The sequence below is a fragment of the Ylistrum balloti genome, unplaced genomic scaffold (genome assembly GCF_031769215.1).
Source record: "Ylistrum balloti isolate Yb309-2 unplaced genomic scaffold, AGI_CSIRO_Ybal_v1 Utg370042, whole genome shotgun sequence".
Classification (NCBI taxonomy): Eukaryota; Metazoa; Mollusca; class Bivalvia; order Pectinida; family Pectinidae; genus Ylistrum; species Ylistrum balloti.
In genome coordinates this window covers 339,622-355,263 of record NW_026782099.1, presented here as the reverse complement: position 1 = coordinate 355,263, position 15,642 = coordinate 339,622, and the positions used below count along the sequence as shown (strand labels likewise).

The 15,642-nt window shown below is 31.9% G+C and overlaps 1 protein-coding gene across 6 annotated transcripts in view; it reads right to left on the bottom strand.

The window, feature by feature from the left end:
• LOC132549084 (lysosomal cobalamin transporter ABCD4-like) overlaps positions 1 to 15,642 on the bottom strand; it is a 38,214-nt gene that overhangs the window by 17,203 nt on the left and 5,369 nt on the right. For 4 of the 6 annotated variants that reach the window (XM_060212992.1, XM_060212994.1, XM_060212997.1 and 1 more), the window contains exons 2-9: positions 15,467 to 15,585; positions 14,082 to 14,209; positions 13,803 to 13,939; positions 7,068 to 7,184; positions 5,874 to 5,999; positions 4,619 to 4,764; positions 4,317 to 4,438; positions 3,624 to 3,715 (exon numbers count right to left, since the gene is read on the bottom strand). In XM_060212992.1, the coding sequence (XP_060068975.1) occupies positions 3,624 to 3,715; positions 4,317 to 4,438; positions 4,619 to 4,764; positions 5,874 to 5,999; positions 7,068 to 7,184; positions 13,803 to 13,939; positions 14,082 to 14,209; positions 15,467 to 15,585 (987 nt within the window). Of the gene's footprint in view, positions 1 to 3,623; positions 3,716 to 4,316; positions 4,439 to 4,618; positions 4,765 to 5,873; positions 6,000 to 7,067; positions 7,185 to 13,802; positions 13,940 to 14,081; positions 14,210 to 15,398; positions 15,421 to 15,466; positions 15,586 to 15,642 lie in introns of those variants that run through there. The other 2 variants (XM_060212995.1, XM_060212996.1) reach the window with 2 other exon arrangements.

The following is a 15,642-nucleotide window of genomic DNA, read 5'->3' as shown; positions in this document are numbered from 1 at the left end:
TGACAGATGAATACACACTGAACCACTGCTAGGTTATATTTTACTTGTTTGTATTGTCAAAATTAATACCTTCCTACCCATATTTTGTAACTGTTCACAGCTGTATACAAATTTAATTGGACAGTAATAAGTAAAAGTAATTGGTCTGAATTATGTGTTGATATGTATATAAGCACAAAAATTTCTCGTCATCAGTGAGAAATCCGAAGTGTTGTATTTCTTGGAATGCCGAGATCACAGTCTGTCCTGCACTTCGGTTGTGATCAAACTGGTAAGAAATTGTTAGTCTGTAAGAAATTTAAGCAGGCATGCCGTTCACAAGTGTATAACCTAGTATTGTGTCTACATGAAATGAGCATTGCAGCTGCTGTCAGTGATTTTTTTTTACCAAATTTGATTAAATCCATAAAAGCCTTAAGGAAGAATAGCATTTTGAAGTAAAATATTGTCTAAATTCCCATTTTGGAACCTCGAACCTAAGTCCTTAGAGGTCAAATCAACTTTATGAATTTAAGAAATGATAACCAACCTACAATAATGTTTCAACCAAATTTGGTTGTAATGTACCCAGGCATTAAGAAGGAGTAGCTTTTTATATATAAACTTTATTTATTTTACAACAATTGCGAAACAAGTTATGTCAACTTATACTAATCACTCTTGTTGGCCCGGATGTAAGCGCGCGAGGGGTCTTATTGTGGGAGGAAACCGGAGTGCCCGGGGAAAACCCACGTGGTCCGGCAGGTGGCCCCTTACCTTTTCACGTCCGTTCCGGGAATCGAACCCCGGTCGGCTTGGTGAAAGGCGAGTGCGTTAACACTGCGCCACCGGACCACCGGAGTAGCTTTTTGAAGCAAAATATTGTCTAATTTCCCCTTAAGTCCCCAGGAGTCCAATCAACTTTCTGAATTTATGAAATGATTTCCCACTCTCTATGATGTTTTAGACCAAATTTGGTTAAAATCCATTAAAGCCTTAAGGAAGATTACTGTTTTGAAGTCATATTGTCTAAATTCCCATCCTGGAGCCTCGCCCCCATGTACCTTGGGGTCAAATAAACTTTCTGAATTTGAGAGATGACAACCGACCTACAATAATGTTTCAACCAAATTTGGTTGAAATGTACCCAGGCATTATGAAGGTGTAGCGTTTTGAAGCAAAATATTGTCTAATTTCCCCTCCCTAGGGATTGAATCAAATTTGTGAATTTAAGAATTATTTGCCAACCCCTACTGATATTATGGACAAAATTTTAATGAAATCCATATAAGCTTTAAGGAAGAGTAATGTTTTGAAGCAAAATATTGTCTAACTACCCTTTTGGACCCCATCCAAGGTCCCTAAAGGTCTAATCAAATATCTGAATTTAAGAAATGATCCTCCACCCCCTTGGATGTTTCGAATCAAATTTGGTTGAAATCTGCCTTGGCATTAAGCAGGAGTAGTGTTTTAAATCAAAAGTTTATGGAGGGCGGATGGCACATGACAAGACGATAGTGATAGGTCATCTTGACCCTTGAACCTTGAACCAAATGCATTTATCCTGAATTGGATACTGATTTTAGTCTTGATGAACTGTTTGTTCAAATAAAGGAGCTATCTAGGGGTAAGGCATCAGGACTTGATGGAGTATTAAATGAATATTTTATTGAATATAAGAAAGTTTTTGCACCAGTTTTAGAAAAGACATTTAATACCATATTACATGTGTTTCCCTAAAACGTGGACAGAAGAGGTCATAATATTTTGTTTAAGAAAAGTGATAAAAATTGTGTGAATAATTATAGGGGAATTACACTGATCAGTCATATTGCCAAATTATTAACGTCACTTTTAGATAAACATTTGCCTAAGTGGAATGAGAGTGATAATGTAATATCAGATGCTCAGTTCGGTTTTAAATCCGGTAGCGGTACTAGAGATGCTATTTTTTGTACTGCATAGTATAATTATAAAATCATTGCAAAGTAACAAAAGGCTTAACTGTATATTTGTTGACTACAGAAAAGCTTTTGATATCATTTCACATGATAGATTATGGTTTAAATTGTGGAAAACTAGTGTAAGGAGGCATTTAATGAATGTTGTTAAATCTATATATGAAAGTGTCAAGTCCTGCGTAAAGCTGCATGGTAAGTCGTCTGCAACGATCGACTTGCAAGTTGGCCTGTTACAAGGGGAATCTTTATCATCAATTATGTTTTCTTTATTTATAAATGTTTCCAGATGATTTGTAGACCAATTTTATCCATAAAATTTCTTAACTGAAAAGTTGTCTTGTCAAAGTCTTATTGAGACCACCAACCGCAGTTCCAAAATCCGAAACCTGAAATGGTTCCTATATTCAACTGTCTGTGCTCGTTACCTTTAATCACCACTGTGAAGATTTTTGTAGAATTCTATTTTCCGTAGTTCTAGCTCTCCTCCTAGCTCCTACGCCTATCATATGTCAATATACAATTTGTAATACCTGCTGTTACCTATCAAAGCTTACTTTGTTTTCATATTTTTTTGTTTATTTTCAAGTATGTCTATCCCTGTGATGATAATGCCATGATAATGCCCCTTCCGGTCTACAAGGTATACATGGGTTTATGATAATTTTGTCAATTCAAATGTAAAGATATTGATGGGTGCGCTCTCCTTAATTTGATTTAATTTCCAATCAGTTGATTTTTGTTGTAAAAACTATGGGTTCATGATGTTGTCCAGAGACTAAGCAATAAAAAAGTATATGAACAGTCACTGGATTACGAAAGTCAATAGAAACTCCTTTCATAATTAAAATTGCAAAAAGTAATTTCCATATGTATATATTTGCAAAAAGTAATTTCCATATGTATATATTTGCAAAAAGTAATTTCCATATGTATATATTTGCAAAAAGTAATTTCCATATGTATATATTTGCAAAAAGTAATTTCTATATATATATATTTAAGTCCATGGTAGCACATTCAAAATAAACTACACTAGTAAATGATGAAGGAATATATCATATAACTAGCTAAAAAAACTCACATATTTGAATGCCCAATTGAAGCTTACTTGCATGTTTTTAAGATGGCTGTTTTGACAGCACTAAACTGGTGATGTCAGGATCACATGGGCAACCCATATAATCTTTTTATCCTTTGTATTTGTCTGATGTCCTTTTCTATTTTCCATTGTGTGTTCATACTCTATATTAGCATTATGGTATGTCGTTTCTGTGGATATTTTTTTAACATACTTGTATGTATATACAAGGTGATAAAGAAATGAACACAATTGCTAAGGCCTCTACTTAATAATGGAGAAGAAGAATCATTCTCAAGATCTTGTTATATACACATAATGAATTACCAACCAAATGCTGACAATACAGAAATTAGTGACAATTACAGACGAAGCACCATGGCTATAGACCATCTTGACCCTTTGGGTCAGATGATTTCATAAAACAAAACTCAAAGTTTGCAATGGTTAGAATTATCACTTTGTGCTTTCAAGGATTATCAAGATGAAAAAGTTGCCAGAGCTATGAAGAAAATTTACAAGATGTGCTTATTTTCAAGAAAACCAAGATCAGGAAGTCTAAAATGATTAATTTATAGCATTTTTTTCTATAAAGTATTTCTCACCTGTGGGCATTTCCTGCCATTTCTGAGACCTGTACTGACAAGTCTATCAGCTTAGTGAAGCAACTGATCAGATATATGATCACAAATGCATTCTGTAACATAAACACATCAAATAGGACAGAAATCAATACTTGTATAAACATATCTACAATAACACTCATTAACAGAGCAAGCACTGTGGTTAAAAAAAATTGTCCAAAAATCATTTTAAAAATGATGTCATTCACTGTTCAATAAATTATCATCCTTCTCTCACCTTCTCCACATAGTCTCAGTGTTACGGTGGACATAAAAGCTAAAAACTTCCAGGTCATGAAACATATTTTTGCAAAGCAAAGCAACACATGACAAATAATACAAGAGATCCCAGAGGGATCTTGGCGCCACATGTCAGCCATTTCACTCTCCTGATCAGTCTCAAAAGGGCATACTTAGGGACAAAGGGAAACTCCCATGATATTTGAGAAAGATCCATTCAGTGCTTCTCGAGAAATAGTGATTACAAGGATTGTTTACAGACACAGACAACAGACCATGAATGTAGGGCAACTTGAACAGGTCATCATCTCATGATAATAGCCTTTGTTAAGAAACATGCAATCACCAAGGCTAAATTATGTACTAATTAAAGTTTCTTGTCTTTCAACATCAAATTCTAAAACATATTTGTGATACACTAATTATTTTTTTTACCTGACTAATTAAGGAAGAGAGATCAGCAGCAGACAAACTGTCATAAGAACCACTGAAGATGGGCAGGGCTAGCAACAGATAACTCAGGATGCTTCCCAGGTAATCACTCAGGTTTACGGACACTACATGGAAAAAACGAACATTTTGTATCAGTAAACTTGAATTTGGATATCAATCTCCATTGTAGTTATTTCATTGATCAATTTTCAATTACTAAAGTAATGTTATCAACTTTTACCTATAAAAATGTTCAAAATTTCAGACACAATATCTGATACTTAAGTAACTGAAACTTTGCTTACAGTTAAGAAAGAATTTTCTAATAACTAGTTTCCTTTGGATGCTAAGAAGATCGTCAAGGTGAGCATCAGCCTTGTTTTGTTCTACAGCACCAGCTTTATAAAATGCTGCCGACTCTGCATTCACCCTCATCTGCATATGTTTAAACCTACAAGAAACAGAAACAAAGGTGTTGATTCAATTATTTGTATATTAAGTTAAAATATAAAGATCAACTTTATTTTTTTCGATACAATTTTGTCAGCTAATTTTGTCTGGTAGACACACTTTTATCTTTTGTGACGTCAAGCTAATCATCTTTGCTGTTGACGTCTGGTGTGTATGTTTGCATATTTGAAGAAAAAAATACATACAGGTGTCATAGTGGTTCTGTTGAAAGAGTTTCATTTTTCAGGACACATATCAATGTCAACAAGCAGTGACAAAATAAGATTTTTTTACAGGTAAAATCGTCTAAAATGAATAATGTTCAACCCCACTGTATATTATAATTACATTGTAGGTCTAGAAGAGTTCTCCATCTTTTGTGCGAGAAACAATAACACTATCTTGTATTCAATCAGATGATCTTCTAAATGATCTTCTAAATCTGTTTCTGTTTACAATCTTCTCATTTATTTTGATATGCAATTTGTAGGGAATGAGTGAAAATTTGTCAGACAAGAGGGCCATGGCCCTTAATGGTCAGCTGACAATCGGCGAATGGATGGACAAACCACAGAATTTGCTGATGGTGGTCTGTCTGACAAATCTGATGAATGCAAATTTTGAACATTCTATATAACACAATATTAAGTATCATTTAGGTGAATATCATTGATTTCCTCATCTGCTACAGAAATAATTCTATCATAACTGAGGCTTTTCTTGTTTTTTCCTACTTTGTGAAAATTTGTGTGAAATCATCCAGATATTGATTCAATCTGTATTATTTGAGTGATCTCTACATATTTCCACCTCACAAATACGGACAACCTAAAGGCAACACTGGCATATGCTTCAATATCTAGTCGTTCTTCCAAATGTTTAATCATTCTGATATTCCAGAAACAGTACACAAACTATTCTAAATGTAAACGCACACAGCAAAAACATCCAAAGCACAAATGAAAAATGATTGATGATTCAGAATGCAATCTTAAAAGCATGAAATGCAGAAAAAAAGGAAAAGCTTTTTTAAGAATATTAAACAATTTTTCATTTGTAAATGACATTTGATCCAGAAACATTGTGCTTCATCATTGTTTTAACACTTACCTAAAATTGCCCTCCATCTTCTCCCTTTTAAATACAAAGCTGACAACTGGCGACATCAATATTTTGTTGGCTACAGTTCCCACCAGGAAAAACCCTAGAACACCCACTGGACCAAGGTATCCTGTTCTAATAACAAGAAGGCCATGTCATCTGACATTCGATGAACTGATGGACAAATCATAGAATTTGCTGGTGATGATCTGACAAATCTGATGAATGCAAATTTTGAACATTCATTGAAAATATCAGAAACTCATAAATGGTAGGTTCTGTACATGAAAAACAGTTGCGCCATCATGTTACAAAATAACTACTGTGGTTACTGTGTTGAAATTTTGATCAAACTGAAAAGTAACGACAAATCATCTCTTTCTTTCTTTAAAAAAAGTCAAAACTCCAAATATTTTTCTCATTGGTGTGAATGAAACATGAGAAGTTCAGACTATTTGTTCTAGTAAGTTATCTGGGATTTTTGGACCAAAGCGTAAAATAAGACTTGGTCAGGACAATCTCAGGATCACTACATTCCTGTTTTATATCATTGCCATTACCTAATAATATTTCAGGCCAAATTTGGCTGAAGTCTACTGTGGCATTAAGAAGGGGTAGCATTTTGAAGCAAAATATTGTCCAACTTTCTGAATGTAAGAACTGATTCTCCACCCATAATGATGTTTCGTACCCCACTTGGTTTAAATCCATTTAAACATTAAGCAAGAGCAGTGTTTTGAAGCGAAATATTGTCTAACTTCCCCTTTGGTCTTTAAAATAAGAAACCAATGCCATTGTCATAGTGATGGGACAATGATGTGATGATCAATTGTAATTCTTCATAATTGATCATGGTACCTTATTATTTGTTTCTAAAATTCCTAAAATGCATTATAAAAATGCCAATTGCCAACAACATAAAATACTATGCCAGTAAGTGAGGTATTCTTAGTTTACAGTTACAAAAGATGAATATATTACAGCATCTGAGAATGCATTCACTTTTTATGTAAACTGAATACACAGTCAGGTCATCATGCAATCAAATAACAACTAAGGTTGACTATTGAGGTCAAAACACAGCTATTACAATAGTATTGTGACAATAAAATTACTATTGTGATATTTTTGCGATAGTCCAGTGACTATTGCGATATTATGATAGATTTTTTTTACAGATAATACATAACAAAAGATACTCACTTTTTGATACATTGATAAATGTAATATGCTATTGTGAAAGGGGAGATAATCAAAGGTGACAATATTTGGGTGAAGTAATAACAAAGTTGTTCCACATCCTTAGTAATACGTTGGTCACTGAAATGAAGACAAAAATGTTTAAATCATGGAGCTTATGAACTGATTTCTAGTAGATGTTGTAGATCTGCTCACCAGTAAAATGACAAATACTAGTCACAGCTATACTAGTAATATTTTCAAATGATGATCATTGGAAAAAACTGAATATGATATGTTTAGATGAAAAGGATATTTTTAAAGTTATATTAGCATAGTCTGTTTAAAGTCACTAATTACACAAACAAATAATAGATGTATGTCATATTACTGAGACTATAGCAAAGACTTGAACTGCATTATCCCCTGTGGCTGCCAATAGTTAATTTTAGAACATATATGGTATGAATGCAGAGGCTATATGTACAATTTTCAAGTTACACATTTGTATGACTCTAAATGCCTGATTTAAGATTTGTAAATACTATCAAGTTTCATGTCTTTTTGGAAATTCCCAAGAACCAACTAGACAGTTCTCAAACATGTATATCTATTTATAAAACGACAAGTAAGTAACTCTATCACCCCTGAGGATACAAAACCTACCCACAAACCATCAGTCATGATTTCAAAACATAAACAAAGATCTGGAATGATATCCCAACAATTTCTTATGGTAATAATAGATGTATGAAACTATAATAAAACTTATTTCAATCCTAATTATTAATTACTTGGTTAGATAACTAATCATTAATTACTTGGTTAGATAACTAATCATTAATTACTTGGTTAGATAACTAATCATTAATTACTTGGTTAGATAACTAATCATTAATTACTTGGTTAGATAACTAATCATTAATTACATGGTTAGATAACTAATCATTAATTACTTGGTTAGATAACTAATCATTAATTACTTGGTTAGATAACTAATCATTAATTACATGGTTAGATAACTAATCATTAATTACTTGGTTAGATAACTAATCATTAATTACATGGTTAGATAACTAATCATTAATTACTTGGTTAGATAACTAATCATTAATTACTTGGTTAGATAACTAATCATTAATTACATGGTTAGATAACTAATCATTAATTACATGGTTAGATAACTAATCATTAATTACATGGTTAGATAACTAATCATTAATTACATGGTTAGATAACTAATCATTAATTACATGGTTAGATAACTAATCATTAATTACATGGTTAGATAACTAATCATTAATTACATGGTTAGATAACTAATCATTAATTACATGGTTAGATAACTAATCATTAATTACATGGTTAGATAACTAATCATTAATTACTTGGTTAGATAACTAATCATTAATTACTTGGTTAGATAACTAATCATTAATTACATGGTTAGATAACTAATCATTAATTACTTGGTTAGATAACTAATCATTAATTATATGGTTAGATAACTAATAATTAATTACTTGGTTAGATAACTAATCATTAATTACTTGGTTAGATAACTAATCATTAATTACATGGTTAGATAACTAATCATTAATTACTTGGTTAGATAACTAATTATCAATTACTTGGTTAGATAACTAATCATCAATTACATGGTTAGATAACTAATCATCAATTACATGGTTAGATAACTAATCATCAATTACTTGGTTAGATAACTAATCATTAATTACTTGGTTAGATAACTAATCATTAATTACATGGTTAGATAACTAATCATTAATTACTTGGTTAGATAACTAATCATTAATTACTTGGTTAGATAACTAATCATTCATTACATGGTTAGATAACTAATCATTAATTACATGGTTAGATAACTAATCATTAATTACATGGTTAGATAACTAATCATTAATTACATGGTTAGATAACTAATCATTAATTACATGGTTAGATAACTAATTATCAATTACTTGGTTAGATAACTAATCATTAATTACATGGTTAGATAACTAATCATTAATTACATGGTTAGATAACTAATCATTAATTACATGGTTAGATAACTAATCATTAATTACTTGGTTAGATAACTAATTATCAATTACTTGGTTAGATAACTAATCATTAATTACATGGTTAGATAACTAATCATTAATTACATGGTTAGATAACTAATCATTAATTACATGGTTAGATAACTAATCATTAATTACTTGGTTAGATAACTAATCATTAATTACATGGTTAGATAACTAATCATTAATTACATGGTTAGATAACTAATTATCAATTACTTGGTTAGATAACTATTTTTTTTTTTTTTTTATTTTGTTTTTCAAGATTTTACAAAGGTACGCAACACACGACATATACTAGACTCACATACACATACACACCCTAGCACACATCACACTACACCCATGTACACTCACTCAAAACATGCACTCATTATTTCCTACTCTTTCCTCTTTGCTGACATGACATACAATGTACTACTGTGTTTCATTCACACGCCCCAATAATAATACAAACTCAATGACTGCTGTCATCATCATCATCATCATCATCATCATCATCATCATCATCATCATCATCGTCATCATCGTCACATAGTTATCATCATGATCATCGTATCATCATCACTTCATTATCATGATCATCACCATATCGTCATCATCATCATCACTATCATATCATCATCAGCAGTAACACATATTCAGCATTGTAATCATCATATCATCATCACCACTTCATCATCAACCTTTCATCCTCATTATCACATCATACACTGATCAACAATAGAGCTGTTTATTATTATTAGTGTTTTGCCTCATCATCATCTATTCACACCTAATCCCCAAACTTTATTCAAAATTATATGTTTTCAATAGTGTAATCCCAAACCAGAAGTGCAAGCATGGATTGGGAGTAGCGAGATATGCCCCACATAACAGCCTTTCCATGTTGCAACTTCTGCTTGTTTGAAACAAAGTGTAATTCACGTTAAAAAAAAAACATAAAAAAATAATTGAGGTGTGAATAGCTGGTGATGATTCTTTGTTATCTGCCCTTGTTGTCAAAGATTACACAGAGCATAGTACAGCCAGACTAAATGATAGCATAGAGGAAATATCAATAATTAACATTATACATAGATTGCTCTCTCTCACTGAATCATTCTCTACAATTAAAGAAACAGACAAAGCGATGAAAACAGAAATAGGAAGATAGGGGATGGGGAGGGGGGAATGACATAAGAAGTCCATGGGATGTTGAAACAAATTTTTAGCTAAAGACAGTGAAACAAAGATATGACAGCACTGTCAAGGATAAAAAGTATTATAATTATTTAAATATTCAATTGGATAAGATTTTCCCATTTTTTCCAATCATTTGTGAAATTTTGTTTGTAAGACGTGTTTTTGCTATTTGAAATATATTTTTGAACAGAATAGTGATTTTGTATAATCTTTACAATGGCGTTGATATTGAGAGTAGCATGGAGGCATCTTGTTTTATATATATAATGTTTAATCATAAGAATTACTTCATTGTCAACTCTAAAGCTAGGGCTATTGTTCCTTTTAATTCCAAGTATAAAAGACCTTTTGTTGACTGAGAATGGTATTAATAAAGACTCTGTTAGTGTTTCAAATGATTGTAAAAAGTTTTGCACACTGACATTCCCAAAGGAGATGAGAGATCGATTCTCTTTCTGAGTTGCATAGATTACAAAGTGGACTGGACACAAGTTTTGCCTTAAAAAGCCTACTATTAGTTGTCAGAATGTGATGAGAGATCCTATACTGGAGCCATTGAAGTTTGGTGTTTTTTGTAATTTGAAATGGCATTTTGTAGAAAATTTCCCAATCACTATTTGTTAAATCAAACTGCTCTCCCCATTTAGCTTTACCAGTTGGCTCTGTCCGAGTTGTATTTAAAATATTATAAAATATTTTTTAACCTTTTAAATGCTCGAAAAACATCTTTATATAAAATGGTATTACAGGCCGTTGAGTCATTCTTCACAGGTGGATTATCTCTTAGGAATTTTTAACTGCAGAAATGATACCTTGATAGTTCAAAAAGTTAGTTGTCACATTGTATATTCTCTGAAAGTCTTGAAAACTAAGAAAATTATTAGTATTACCAGCTTCTAGTAAGTCTGCTATTGTTCTTATCCCTTTTCTATACCATTGCTTATAAAAAATTGATTTTCCAGATAGAGTGATATTTCTATTAAACCATATAGGTATTTCCAAAACTGATTTTTCCTTTCCTGTACACATTTCAATTGTTGTTTTTAGTTTGTACCATACTCTGAAAACATCTTTCCAAAATTTATTTTTGATTTCATTTTTGCAGTTTTGTATATACTCACCTCCAATATTCAGTAGGATGTCAATGTTTACATTAGTCTGTAATATTGCAGACTACTTACCTGCTCTATGATAAAGTCTCCTTACCCAACTTAGTTTTAATGCATCTGCAAAAGCTCTTATATTTATCATTTTTAAACCACCATTTATAAGGTCTTGCATCACTACATTTCTCTTGATTTTGTCTATTTTACTACTCCACAAAAATTCAAATATGATAGATTCAATTGTCTTAAATGTTTTTTCATCAGGATTTGGTAAAGCTATAAAGAGGTGGTTGAGCTGAGAAATTAAAAGGGATTTTATTATGTGTATTTTACCTATTGGTGTAAGATTTCTTCTTTTCCATGTATTTATAAGTGCTTTTAGCTTTACTATTTTCTTGTCATAATTAATTTTTGGCATAGCATGAAGATTGACATCAAATTCTACTCCTAGAAGAGTAAACCGCTCTTGCCCCCATTGTAGATTCAAATGTGGTAAAAAAGTATCTTCACTATACTTCTTAGACCCTATCCATATAATCTGGGTCTTATCAATGTTTACTTTAAGACCTGAAATGCTAGCATATGTATTAAGTTCTTTTAAAGATTCCGATAATGATGGTTCAGATCCATCAAGTGTGAAAAAAGTGTCATCAGCGTATTGAGATAGCAAAATAGGAAGCTCACCTGCTTTGATGCCTTTAATTCTATGGTTATTTCTAATTCTAATCGCTAGAACTTCAGCACAGAGGATGAAAATATAGGGTGCGAGCGGGTCGCCTTGTCTACAGCCCCTTCTAATATCAAAGAAAGCAGATAAGTTACCTCCCTGGTTAATTGAAGCTGATACATTTTTATGTAGCGTTTTAAACCATACAATAATATCATTTTTGAATCCAAAATAGATTAAAACCTTTTCAATAAACTTCCAAGAGACAGAGTCAAACGCTTTTTCAAAGTCTACCATTAAAATCATACCTGGTACATCATTTTCTTCTGCATATTGCATTAAATCATATAGTAGTCTAGTGTTTTCTCCTATATAGCGTCCCAATATAAAACCAGTTTGATCCATATTAATTAGCTTGTCTAAAACTGACTTAATTATATTAGAAATAACCCCTGATGCTATTTTGTATGTAACATTTAATAAGGATATTGGACGCCAGTTTTTAATAAAATGTCTAGGCTTATTCCCTTTAGGAAGGCAGGTGATCACTGCTTGTCTCTGAGTAACTGAAAGTTCTCTATGTGAATACCCATAATTTAAAGACCTGACAACATAAACACCTATCTTATTCCAAAAAAATTTTAAAAATTCTGCAGTGAACCCATCTGACCCAGGACTTTTGTTGTTTTTCATATTCCTTAAACATTTACTGGCTTCTTCTAATGTGATTAAACCTTCTAAATTTTCAGCTTCTGTTTCAGAGAGTTTAGGAATACTGTTACAATTTAGATATTCATTTAAATTAATGTCTGTAATATTTCCTTCTTCATATAGATTCTCATAAAACAATTTTACTGTTTCTAAAATCTCTTCCTGTTTTATAATTATGTCTCCTTCATCTGTCTGAACTTTCGGAATTATTTTTGATGTAAAGTTTCTATTTTCTAATCCAAAAAAATAGCTTGTTGGTTTTTCCCCTTCCTCTATCCATTGTGCTCTAGATCTCACTAAACTGCCTTTCATTCGAAGTATTCTAATCTGCTCTAATTCTCTTTTCTTAGATTCTATCTGGTTTATATCAATATTATCCTCATTTTCTAAAACCTGTATGCTATCTTTTAATTCATTTTCTCTCATATTTCTCTGATTTTTCCTGTATGATGAATAGGAAATACTCTTACCTCTTATATTCATTAAAAGAACCTCTAAAAACAGTTAGTCAGATAACTAATTATTAATTACTTGGTAAGATAGCTAATTATTAATTACTTGGTAAGATAGCTAATTATTAATTACTTGGTAAGATAGCTAATTATTAATTACTTGGTAAGATAGCTAATTATTAATTACTTGGTAAGATAGCTAATTATTAATTACTTGATAAGATAGCTAATTATTAATTACTTGGTTAGAGATATTAATAATTATTAATTACTTGGTTAGATAACTAATCATTAATTACTTGGTAAGATAGCTAATTATTAATTACTTGGTTAGGTAACTAATCATTAATTACTTGGTTAGATAACTAATTATCAATTACTTGTTAAGATAACTAATTATTGATTACTTGGTTAGCTAACTTATTATTAATTACTTGGTCAGATAAGTATTTATTAATTACTTGGTTAGATAACTAATTATTAATTACCTGGTTAGATAACAGGTAAGGTAATCTAACCTGACAAAGTCAATATGAACACTAAAAACTTACGGATTGTCTGTAGAACTGAGAACATTGATTTTATAATACAGATAATCTTTGAAGTATTTCTGGTGTATTTTCTTGGTCAACACGCCTCGCCACTGGATATATAAGATGGATTCCGTAAACGTAATAGTACTCTTTACCTGAAGCATAAACAATTAACATCAGGTGACATGTTAAGGAATTCGAGTACAGGAGTTAGAGGAGAAGGAAAGTGTTGTTTTGACAGTACTATGGCTATATGAGAATGTAATCTACATTTCTATAGATAAGGTATAAACTTACCAATGATTCTGAGACTATCAACATCAAGGCTTGGAGTGTTTCATGTACAAATCCCTTGTAGTCTTTGTCACCAAACACCTTGTAGTACTTTGAAGGCACATAACCTATGTTAAACACTATCACTTGTTCTGAAGCAGAAACAAAAAGACAATCACTTGTTCTGAAGCAGAAACAAAAAAGACAATCACTTGTTCTGAAGCAGAAACAAAACACACAATCACTTGTTCTGAAGCAGAAACAAAACACACAATCACTTGTTCTGAAGCAGAAGGCAAAAACAACAAGAGATACCAGAGGGATCTTGGCATCCACCATTGTTTGATCTTTACATTTTCTTTGAAAGTTGTATCTTTTCCCTTCTGTTCTCTTCTCATTTTCTGCTCTTAATGATAAGACATTTGAACATTACTTTGCAGAAATAGCAATGATAATCTTTGCCTGCAAAAGCCAAGATAGCTGTCTGTTGTCCATTTTGTTTCTTCTCATCAGTCCCAAAATCAAATTTGCACAACTTGGGACCAAAGGGAACCTACATATGAAATTTAAGAAAGATCCATCAAGTTCTTCTCAAGAAATAGCAATAACAAACTTTCAAATTCAAAATCAAAGATGGCCATCTGTGGGCCATTTCGTTTTTCTGATCAGACCAAAAATTAGATCGGCACAACAAGGGACCAAAAGAAACTTATATATGAAATTTGAGAAAGAACTACCGAGTACTTCTCAAGAAATAGTAATAATAAACTTGCATAGTTAAAATACAAGATGGCTGCCTGTTGGCCATTTGGTTTCTTTTATCAGCCCAAAATCAGATAGGCACAACTAATGACCAAAGGGAACCTACATATGAAATTTAAGAAAGATCCATCCAGTACTTCCCAAGAAATAGCGATAACAAACTGTCAAAGTCAAAATCCAAGATGGCCACCTTTTGGACAATTTGTTATTTTGATCAGTCCCAAAATCAAATGGGCACAATTAGGGAACCCTTTTTTGAGAGAGATCCATCTTTTCTTTTCAAGAAATAGCGATAACAAAAATTGTTTACAAGCTGATGGACGACAGACCGTGAACACGGAGCAATTTGACTATTCATGTAAATTCTTATCTAACATTATCTAACTAGAGATTTATATCATGCTTTTATGTTATTGTGTTTTAGTGACTACACTCTCATTTTCATGACAAAAATGACCAGTAGATATGCAACAAGTTTAGATATGAGGCAAAATATGTAAACATGTATAAATATGTAGGAGTCCAAGACACAACAGGAACAAGGAGAAACTGATTATTCCAGAGATTGTATGTACTTACCTAGGAGTCCAAGACACAACAGGAACAAGGAGAAACTGATTATTACAGAGAAAGTATGTAGAATTTACCTAGGAGTCCAAGACACAACAGGAACAAGAAGAGGAGAGACTGTTCACTACACAGACTTGGGAACATCCATCCAAACAGACGCAAGAAACGTTTGAAGAATTTGAAGTCAAATTTGGAACTGAAATAAAGGATAAACACATCCTTTAGAATTTCTCATGAAATTCTACTTGATTCA